Below are 11,948 nucleotides of genomic sequence, written 5' to 3' on the forward strand. Positions count from 1 at the left end.
CCATCAATTTTGGTCCTGAGCTCACTGGAGTGTCTTTCTGAGGTTTTTTGTAACTCATTGAGTTTCTTCATGACAGCTATTTTGAATTCTGTGTCAGTTAAATTGTAATCTTCTGTGACTTCAAGTTTCATTTCTGTAAATTTGTCACTTTCTCTCTGTCCTACCATATTGCTGTAGTTTTTCCTGGCGCTTGATAAGTTGATCCTCTGCTGGTGCATTTGTGGTAGTAAACACCTATCTTATTTGGGCAAGGCTTTGGTTACTTTGGTTCTGAGCTGCTTCTGGTTGTGTTCAGGGTTCTGCACTTTCACCCTCCACTGCTTCTGCCAGCAACATTGTCAGTGCCCTCCTTGTGCTGCTTGTGACTCTGAGGTTGCTGGTGCATTGATGCTTATTATGTTGCTGCAGTCTCAGATATCACCACCAGGGTCACCAGGCTGTGAGGACTTCTGCTGCTTCCAGGGTTGCCTGGGTCTTGTGTTCCCCTACTTGCTTTCTACAGACTCTCCTCAGCCTCAGGTGCTGCTGTCCTTTGCACTACCTGTGCTGTAGCTTTCAGGTTATCTGTGGGTGTTAGCAGCAGCACTTCCAGGGACACTTGGTTCACAGATATCACTGTTGTTGTCAGGGTTTTGGGGTCTTGTACATAGCCCCCAATCCTGGTAAGGCCAATGTCTGGGGTGCTACCACTAAGGGTTGGGTCATGGGTTCTCCAGCGGCTCCTGAAGTCTCAGGTTGCAGGTGCCCCCTGCCATTGCTGGAGGAGTGGCAGAGGCAAACTCACAAGTGTTGTTCTTGCTCCTGCAGCCTTTGGTTATTGGCATCACCTGTGTCCTTTTTGAAACCTTGAGTCAAGGCACCACTGCTCCTGCTGGTGATATCTATATTTTGGATGTGAACCTTGCTACTGGAAAACTGGGGTCAGAGTTGCTGCTGCCTAGGGAGGGGGAGAGGGCTGGTTCACCAGCACCACTGTGTTTCCTGGAGCCTCAGGTCATGTGAGCCACCCACCACCATCACTAGGGGGAGGACAGGGGCAAAGCCATGAAAGTTGTGGCAGCTCCTGCAGCCTCTGCCACCAGCACAACTGGAGTACTCCTTGAAAACTCAAGTCAAAGCACAACTGCCATTGCCAGGAACATCTATGTCTGGATTGCCGCTACCAGGAGAGGGTGAGGCAGTTGCTCCCCTATTTACACTGCAAACCAGAGGTGCAGTCCACCCACCTTTAAGTGTACAGATGCTTAGATCTCCCAGGCATTCTGGTGTGCTGTGCAAAGACTCTTTGTTGGTCATTGGATGTCACGCTGGTTGTAACTTAGAGGGGAGAGAAAAAGGGAACAACTCAATCTGCCATGATGCTAATGCCAGCCTTTGAAATTTACTAGTTTGAAAGGATTTAATTTTTTAACAGCTTTACTGAGATATAATTGCCACATAACATTGTCCAATATTCTTGTAATATTTGAAAGTTTAGGAAAGGACTTCATAGTTTTTAATCAAAAACATTAATATGTTTAAAGAATTATTCTAGGTAACAGTGGCTATTCTGGGTAATATTCATATTTTGAGTGGCATTTCTGAATGAAAAACTTATAATGTAAGTGTTCAGATGATGTTAGACAAACAGAAATGCTCAAATAAACAATAAGCATGTTTTTCTCTGAGGACTTAACGAAGTCTCATTTGAATTCCATAGGTATCAAAGAGCATTGAATAAATCTCTTGCTCTCTTTTGTTCTATCTCCACTACCACCACCACTACCTCTGCACCTATGAATAGGAGAGGACTTCATTCATTGGGACCCTTTGTATGAAATCATCCTGATTCAAGGTGGGACCTGGAAGCCTCTCAACCTAAAACATGATGGGGGAAAAGGCTAAGGATTTAGTCTATAAGCAACGGAAGAAGAGTCTTTGGAAAGAGAACTGAGAACAATTGAGACAAACTAGGCCACATGGAAGGTTCGAAGAACATGTGGGAAACCATTAGTTTCTCATTCAGAAAGCAGCTTGGAATTTCTTAACTTTCCTATTGTTGGATATGATTCCTTGTTTCTCTATACAATCATGCACCACATAAAGATGTTTCAGTCAATGACAGACTATAAATACGAAGGTAGTCCGATAAGATTAGCACAATATAGCCTACATTAAGAGTGCGTAGGTTTCCTAGGGTTCTGTAACACAGCCCATGGGTTTCACAGAAACAAGAAATCACTAACGATGCATTTCTCAGTCTGTATCCCCAATGTTACGGAATGCATGACTGCATTTCTTAAAGTAAATAGTATTTAATCTCCTAAAAAATAACAGTGGACTTTTTTTGTTGTAATTGAAAGTTAGTGAAGATATTGTCTTAATCTAATTCTCCTTCATATCTCTCCCTCTGCTTCTCCAAATCCTGTCTAGGAAGTCAGAGTCATGGAGACAAAGAACGACAGCAGCAGCACATCAGGCTTTATCCTCCGGGGCATCTCTTCCAACCCTCACCTACAGAAGCCCCTCTTTGCCATCTTCCTCATCATCTACCTGGTCACCCTGGTGGGGAATGTACTCATCATCCTGACCATCCACTCTGACTCCCGGCTCCATACTCCTATGTACTTCTTTCTCAGCAAACTGTCCTTCATGGATATCTGCTTCACAACAGACATTGTGCCCAAGATGCTGGTCAATTTCCTATTGGAGACAAAGTCTATCTCCTACGTTGGCTGCCTCATTCAGATGTACTTCTTCATAGCCTTTGGGAACACTGACAGCTATCTGCTGGCCTCTATGGCCATAGATCGGCTGGTAGCCATCTGCAACCCCTTGCATTATGGTGTGGTTATGAACCCACGACGTTGCCTCCTCATGCTGCTGGTCTCTTGCACCATCTCCCACCTGCACTCCATGCTTCATGTGCTGCTCATTTCCCGCATGTCTTTCTGTGCCTCCCATGTCATTAAGCACTTTTTTTGTGACACTCAGCCTGTGGTAAAGCTATCCTGCTCTGACACTTCCTCCACCCAGATTGTTGTCATGACCGAGTCTCTGGCTGTCATTGCAACCCCCTTCCTGTGCATCCTCTTCTCCTACCTGAGAATCATCATTACTTTGCTCAGAATCCCCTCTGCAGCTGCAAAGTGGAAGGCCTTCTCTACCTGTGGCTCCCACCTCACCGTAGTGGTCTTGTTCTATGGGAGTATCATCTATGTCTACTTTAGACCCCTGTCCCTGTACTCAGTGATGAAAGACAGGGTAGCCACACTCATGTACACAGTAGTGACACCTATGCTAAACCCTTTCATCTACAGCCTGAGGAACCAAGATATGAAGATGGGTATGAGAAAATTAAGGTTCAGAATTCACTCATAGAAGGAATAACAACATAGAATTTCATAATTGAGAGATGATTTGAAAGATGATTAGGTAACCTTCCTTCCTACCCATTTTTCACATGGTACCCTAAGAGGTTGTAAGAGGTGGTGTTGAATTAAAAAAAAAAAAAAAAAAAGAGCATTGACCTTGAAGTTGGAACACTTAGTTTCTATCAATGACTTTAACCAAAAAATGCTCAATTCCAGGCCAGGTACTGCTAGGAATCCAGATTTCAGGAAAATTAGTTTCTGCTACCCATATAGTGGAATAAAGATATTTCCATATGACTCTTCTATAAGCTTGACATAGGCAAGTACTCAACAAATTATAAAGTCCTATTAGATTTTAGAATAAGACATTACATAGATTTCAAGGGAATTGGGAAAAACTCTTTGAGGAATGACCGAAATTATCATTAAGGATGGACTGATTTTTACACATAAATATTCATTAGAGGACAAATGGGCAGAGCATTTCAAATAGTGAACACCATCTAAACAAGTAGAGACAATAAACAATGGAATTTGTTTGAGGAACAGTGAAAAGTCTTCTGAGGCTTGTTCAATTTGAAAGATAGAAGACCCATGAAACAGATTTACACCCTTACCAAGACCAAAGTGTCATCTCAATGTGAATTCTCAGTACTCAACTTTTCTCCCTTCCCTCTTAATTCTTACTTTCTCCACACAACTACAATCCTCATGGAAACATCCTTTGTGACCTAGAAAAAAATAATGTATATCAGCCAGGACAAGCTATGTTATACTGTGGAACAAACAACATCAAAATCTTTAAACCATAAAACCAAAGGTTTATTCCATATTCACACTGCATGTCCACCATAGAAAAGCATAAGGGTGCTGCTCTTTTTAAACACTCAGGGACCAACGTTGATGGAGCAGTCACCATTGTAAACATTAGTCATCACTCTTCCAGAAGCTAAGAAAGATTCTTGAGAATTTTGCACTGGCAATTTGCTACTCTGCTCCAGAAGTACCTCACACCACTTCAGACCACAACTCATTGTCCACAATTAATCTCATGACCCCACAAAACACAAGACAGACAGGGGCACAATCCAATAACCTATCTGTAAAATGGAGAACCAGAACTATTTGGTGAACTTCATTAATGACTACTACCCACCGTAATGACACATAAATACATTAGTGTGGATTTGTGGCTGAATTAGTCTTATTCTGATTGTGTCATTGTCAAAAACAATAGTAATGTATGGTATATACTCTCTCTGCAATACTTTTACCTCAATAATTTCAACTAGTTAACCACCAGGTTTTATAAATCGGAAGCTTTTTGATGGCAGGACCTGAAGTTGACTACAAGTCTCTTGGCCTTAATGATATAACAAGAGATGTATAGCAGCCTAGCAAAAGATAGGACCCCCATGGGCCCAACATCAAGGTCCCTGACATTGCTGTCACTATGTTCTCTTCCAAATATAAGGAAGTAATCACTTATCTAGGAAACAAACTCCGTTTGAAGTTGCTTTCATGCTTGTACCAGCACACCTGGCTTTCACCACTATCACCACTATCACTCAGCCTACGGATGCCGGCCTAGAAGATCTGGGCGCTTTCTATTTCCTCTACTGCTGTGCCATAGTTTTCTCATGCTTAACCAAATGCAAAATACTACTTTATAATGTGATGAATGCCTGGCATATACAGAATGAATAAATTCTTTAATGACACCTTCCAATAACTTATAAAATTAATTAAGTCCTTTGATCCCAGGAAACCTAATGTATTTTTTCAGTTCTAAACTCGCTCTGCCATCAGCCTCAAACTGCTTTTTCTCAATAACACATAGTCACTAAGAAATCAAAAACTTTATGTATAAGCCTAGAAATATAATAAAAGTTCAAACTAAAGGGAACTCTAGTTAATAAAGTACCATGAGATAGCATGTTGGGATGAAAGAGTTACCGATCTGGCCCTCAGGCTAGCCCTAACCTCCTCAGTCAGAGCTAGAGTGTTGCTTCTGTCAGAATATGAGGCTATCTGGCCACCCTTGAGAAGATGTGAACTGATGTAAGCAGGTAGTATCCAGAGACTTTGGTAAGTTCTGCTTTCTAAACAAGGGAGCCTAGACGTTAACTTGGGAAATTGCTAATAAGCATTGATGAGATAAAATAAATCCCTTCAGAAAGTAGATATAATCAGAGGAAAGGTCTAGGCAGACCTTCAGCACTTTGCCAGCTTGACTGGAATGCTCTCTGTGGTCCTCGGGAGTAGACGAGGAGACTCCTTGACAGCCTCTTCTCCCACCATATAGATACCTGGGAGGCAAGTTGAACACAATAGTGGAATAACGCTATAGGCATGTCCTTTCATGACAAATTGTGAAGGGAAATGTCCTTCCATTACATATACTAAATGTAGGAGATTTTACTCAATACTATACTAAGAAATATTTAGTTCCATGAACGTATTTCTCCTATTTATCAGAATGACTGACATAAACAAGGAAGGATGTGAAACAGGAAAGCTGAGGAGGGCCTAGGGAAGAGTGCTGAGTATTGCTAACATTGAAGCATCTGATGGAGAAGGCATTGGCAAATGGGCTGGAAAGAGTAGTCATATAAGCCAAGAATAGAAGAAGATTCAAGAGGCAGACACCAGGCATGAGGACGTGGATGTGTTTTCTCCCGCAGCAGAAAAATCTCCTTTCAGCCAAGCAAACTCCAAGAGATGCCCCATCAGGACAACCTCACATGGAAGAAGCTGATTAGATAATAAGGATGGAGCCCAGTGTAGGACTAACAGCTACAAACACTACTGAGCATGACCAGAGCCAATGCATCCCTGGACAGAAGTGCTCTGAGAGTGGTTTTCTCTGGACGTATCAGGAATTCCTAATGCATATCATAGAGGAATTCTTAGCAGTGTACCCAGAAACTCAGTTCATCCCAGCCAGGGCCCTACTGATCTGTGTCATATGTACCCTGGGCTTGCTGCACAACAATAGGAATAACCAGGGCTCCATGGAGTGAAGAAGTTCAAAAGATGAAGGTGAAGTCACTCGGGACCCTTGGGCATAAATACACATAGGACCTGGTATCAAGCCTCTTTTACCGAGGTCAACCTTCAGATTCCCACCAGAATGAGTTACGGTTATTAGATTGCCCTCATGGAATCCATCTAGCTCCTGACCCCATTCTAACCCACCACACCTGCCCCTTGTTGGAGATAGTATAGTTGTTGTTGTAACTCAGAGGTAACCTGGGAGTCAGGAGCCAGATAAGGGACCATAAGACAGTGATCCCATTCCAGCCACACCCTGATCGTGACCTTGGGAAGTCAGAGGACCACTTGGCTTCACTTGTGACATGGGAGAAAGGACCCATACATGAAGCCACTGTAGGGTTTGGATCGCAAGATAAAGGCAGTGCTTGTAAACTGAAGCAGCATACAGAATACAGAAGGCAGAATAAATTTTTTGCATTCTCTACGTAACAACAAAATCATCTCTAGCTACGTACATAAAAAAGATAGCTTTCAGTAGGTTAATGGTTAAATAAATTGTGGTGCATCCAGACAATGGAATATTATACAGTGCTAAAAAGAAATGAGCTTTAAGCCGTGAAAACACATAGAGGAAATTTACATGCATATTACTAAATGAAAGAATCCCTCAAAAGGCTACTGCTATATGATTACAACTAGAAGATATTCTAGAAAAGGCAAAACTATGGAGACAGTAAAATGATCAGTGATTGCCAGGGGTTAGGGGGAATGGAGGAATGAATACACAGCCACAGAGGATTTTAGGGCAGTGAAATTATTCTCCATGATACTATAGGGGAGTCATCACATATTTGTCAATATCCATAGAAGGAACAACACCAGCAGTGAACCCTAACATAAACAATGGAGTTTGGGTGATGACGCATCCATGTAGGTTCATCAATCATAACAAATATACCACTCTGGTGGGGGATGTTGATAATGGGAGAGGCTATGTGTGTACAGGGGTAAGGGGTCTATGGTAATTCTATGTACCTTTTGATCAATTTTGCTGTGAACCTATAACTGCTCTAAAAAATAGGTCTATTTAAACAGAAAAAAATATTTTTGTAAAATTGTAATTGCTATGCCATTTATAGATAAGAGTAATGTAGGTTAGTGAAGCTAAATATCTTGCCCAAATATTCACTCATTTAGTAATTAGTGGAACAGGGATTCAAAACCAAGTAGTCTATCTTAAGAAATAAAAGCAATATAATGTTTAAGAAAGGCAAACCAAAAATATGAGACTCAGAAAAGTTAAGTATTGCAAAAGCTCACACAGCTTGTAAGAGGCAGAGCCAGCATCTGAATCTGTTCAGTCTGGCTCCAGAGCCTCTATCTTAATCCCTTCCCCATGATTCTACTCTTGCACCTAGATACAGTCATACATGCAGACATAGAACTTCAAAGACATCAGAGGCCATCACCTCTACTTCCACGTAAGCACACACATAAGCCTACACACATACATGCACATGAGCACATGCATGTGCAGAGAACACACATACGTGCAAGAACACACACAAGTACACAGTCCACATTCACATTCATGAACACAACTCTACCCCATCTGCTGCATGGCCCTAATTCCCTTATCAGGCATAAGAGGCTACACATCTGGAGCTCAGGTTCCCCGGAGGCTCCTGAACACGGAGCTCAGAGGCATCAGTAATGTTCTCTCCTGGGAAGGCCACAGGGCCAATCCCCCAGGGCTCTGGCTTGTGGGGAAGACAGGCCCTTGGGTCTCCCTTTCTATCATCTACTCCCACTGTAGGTAGACATAAGGACCAGCACATTTATGAAGCTGGATCTGCACTTCAAGGGGCCTCCTTGCTCAGAGATTCAGAGCTGATTATAATCCCCTGGCAGGCTCCCATACCTGTTCAGGACCCTGAATCTGCTATCAAGTCCACAGGTAAGCAGACTGAGGAGTATTTTGGAAGAGACTGTGGGGTCAACAGCTTCATGTGATCTTCCTCCCTTTTCCTGGCCCTATGGGTCCTTATGGATAGTATGACCCTATTCCTGAACATAATATGTGTATGGATCCATGCAGAGAAAAATAACTTTAAAATATGCACACAACTCTAGTTCTCTGGGAAATGGAAATATAAAGAACTTTCACCTTTTTCATTAGAAAATTAATACAAAGAAACTTGTGTTCCTTAATCTGAAAAGCAAACAATGTAATATAAAGGTAAATACGGAAGGAACTCCTCATTCTGTGCCTCCAGTCTCCCTTCAGAAGGCAATTACACACACACATAAACACACACACCAAACAAATACATATGTAAAGGACGTATTTCCTCTACAAAAATTGGATTATTCTATATGCATTGTTCTGAAACCTGCTTTTGTCAATTAGCAAAATATCATAGACAGTAGTGTCACAGTGATAACATAGCTTAGCAGCGAAGAGCTTCCGCTCTGCCATCAGATGCCTGAATTCAAATCCCAACTCAAGCACTTACTAACTGTGGGACCTGCCAAATTACTTAACTTTGCTTAACTCTATTTTTTTAATCTTTAGGAATAATACTAGTGCCTATCTCTTTGATTTGGAGAAAATAAAGTGATAAAAGACATTCAAAGCACTTAGTTTTGTGTGTGACATATTGAGCGCTAGTAAATGTTCGCTAACATTAGCAATCTTATTTCTTTAGAGACTGCATGATACTGAGTCATGAGAATGCACTGTAAATTGTTTTAATAAGTCACCTATTTGTGGATATTTAGATTGTTTCCTTTGTGGGTTGTTTTGTTTGCGGTGTTTTGTTTGGTATTATAAGCAATGCTACAATAAATGTGTGTACATATCTTTCACTATACATTTATGATTCCTTTTTTTTCTTTTTTTGCTGAGGAAGATTTTCCCTGTAACATCTGTTGCCAATCTTCCTCTTTTTGAATGTAAGCTGCTGCCACAGCATGGCCACTGACCGATGAGTGGTTTAGGTCCACGCCCAAGAACCAAACCTGCGCTGCCTAAGCAGAGCACACCAAAGTTAAACACTACACCACCAGGGCTGGTCGCATTTATGACTACTTTTAAAGGATAGATTTCTCTAAATGGAATTATTGCATAAAGAGATGTAGCTTTTCGATTTTGATAGAGACTAGCAAAAGGTCTACACTGATAACCTTCTCACTACTAGCTTATGTGAGTGTCTTTTTCCTTTTGGATATTTCAAAATCATTTTCTTGACAATCTCATGGGTGAAAATTGTATTTCAGTCTAATTTATATTTTCTGACTAGCAAAGAGGTTGGATACCTTCTCATAAGTTTTCTTTGGTAAATATGTCTCATATATTTTCTTTGTCAATAGTTTATATATTAGCACTGCTTATGGTCTCTTTTAATAAAATTTTCAAATCGTGCAGTATAGAATTTAGTTATTCTTGCCTCTACACTTTATTTCTTTCTTAAAATGGCTTCTCCCTCTTTGGACCATAAAAATATACTCCTTTATTTTTGGCTAATACTTATAAAATGGTTTGGATTTTTTACTTTTAGATTGTTCGCTCAAATGGGTTTTATTTCTATGTGTGGGTTGGACAGGAATCTAGCCTTATTTTTTCCAAATTTTCAGCAAATTGCCATAAACATCACTTAATTATAGTCCATCATTTCTCCATTGCTATAAAATAAATCCATACTATATTAAAGTTCCACATTAATTAAGATCTATATGCATGTAGAAGTACAAGAATACAGAATTCTTTATGTTGGTCAATTCATGTTTTTTTCTCTGTGTGTACCATTACCTTGCTGTTTCTCATTATTATATGTTCTGATTGTGGATTATAAAAGTTCTCTGTCATTATTCTAATTTCTACACAATTATCCTGTTTTCCCTTAGCCCTCTACACCTCTAGATGACTATTAGAATGACCTTCTCAAGTCCCATTAAAAATTGCCTTGCGGGTATTCTGTTAAGCGAAATAAGCCAGATAGAGAAAAACAAACTCCGTATGACTCCACTCATAGGTGCAAGATAAACAAACACATGGACAAAGAAAGCAGATTAGTGGTTACCGAGGGAAGGAGGGTGGAGGGTGGGCACAAAGTGTGAAGGAGCACACCAATAAGAGGACTTACAAATAATAACGTACAAGTGAAATTTCACAATGCTATAAACTATCATAACTTCAGTTTAAAAAACAAAAACAAACACAAAAATTCCCTGGGGTGTTATTATAGGTGCATTGAATTTTATTAATTTGAGAGGAATTGACTTTTTCCAGCATTATTGAGATACAATAGACATAAACATTGTCCAATATTCCTGTAATGTTTGAATGTTTAGAATGAGGACTTCACAGTTTTTTAATCAAACAAATGATACATTTAAAGAATCTCAGTAACATAGGCTATTCCTGGCAATATTCATATTTTGAGTGGCATCTCTGAACAAAAACATATAATTTAAGTCTCAGATCATGTTAGCCAAACAGAAATGTTCAAATAAATACTAAGCACATTTTGCTCTGAAGACTTACCTAAGTCTCATCTGAATTCTACGGGTACCAAAGAGCTGTGGTCAAATCTGTTGCTCTCTTTTGTTCTAGCCCTGCTACCACTACCACCACCTCTACAACTACGAGTCAGAGAGCACCCCATTCACTGGGACTCCTTGTATGAAAGCATCCTGATTCAAGGTGGGATCCAGCAGCCTCTTCCCCTGGAAGAAGCAAACAAAAGGAGGCTGAGGACTTAGTCAAGAAACAACTGAAGAATTATCTTTAGAAAGAGAATTGAGAAGAATTCAGACAAATTAGGCTACAAAGAAGTTCCTAATATGGGGGAAATCTCTATTTTCTCATTTAGGAATCAGGTTGGAACTTTTTAACTTTCCCCTTATTGGATAGTACTCCCTGTTTCTCTGTACAGGCATGCACCACATGACAACATTTCAGCCAACAACAGCTCACATATACAAAGGTGGTCACATAAGATTAGTATCATATAGTCTAGATGTGTAGTATGCTATACCATTTAGGTTGGGTAAGTACACTTTTTGTTGTTCTCACAATGACAAAATCGCCCAACGAAGCGTTTCACAGAAATTATCCCCATAATTAAGCAATGCATAACAGTATATCTTGAAGTAACTATTCCTCAATCTAAAACATAGCAGTTTTTTCAATGTTTTATTTTTTCTGGGAAAGATTCACCCTAGGCTAACATCTCTTGCCAATCTTCCTCTATTTTATTTTTCTTCCCAAAGCCCCAGTACACAGTTGTACATTCTAGGTGTAAGTCCTTCTAGTTCTTCTATGTGAGCCACCACCACCGTATGACTACTGGCAGACCAGTGATGTGGTTCCACGCCCAGGAACCAAACCCAGGCCGCTGAAGCGGAGCACACCAAACTTTCACCACTAGGCCATCAAGGCTGGGTTAAGTTAATGAAAGTGCACACTATGATAATCACACAAAGAAGAAATCACCCAGAGACATATTCCTCAGACTGTATCCCCATTGTTATGGTATGCGTGACTGTATTTCTTAAATTAAATATTCTTTAATCTCCTAAAAAATAGCAGTGGGC

At 40.4% G+C, this 11,948-nt stretch overlaps 1 protein-coding gene across 1 annotated transcript; it reads left to right on the forward strand.

Annotated features, from left to right (window-relative positions):
• Nucleotides 1–2,341: 2,341 nt before the first annotated feature.
• Nucleotides 2,342–3,360, forward strand: LOC124229613 (olfactory receptor 1L4-like). Its single transcript, XM_046644942.1, has one exon. It carries the CDS (start codon nucleotides 2,425–2,427, stop codon nucleotides 3,358–3,360), a length of 936 nt encoding a protein of 311 aa, XP_046500898.1. The 5' UTR covers nucleotides 2,342–2,424.
• The last annotated feature ends 8,588 nt before the right edge of the window (nucleotides 3,361–11,948 follow it).

Source organism: Equus quagga, chromosome 1, assembly GCF_021613505.1.
Source record: "Equus quagga isolate Etosha38 chromosome 1, UCLA_HA_Equagga_1.0, whole genome shotgun sequence".
Taxonomy (NCBI): domain Eukaryota; kingdom Metazoa; phylum Chordata; class Mammalia; order Perissodactyla; family Equidae; genus Equus; species Equus quagga.

Coding starts and splice junctions, on each gene's coding strand:
- LOC124229613 (XM_046644942.1), top strand. CDS start 2,425: ATGGAGACAAAGAACGACAGCAGCAGCACATCAGGCTTTATCCTCCGG.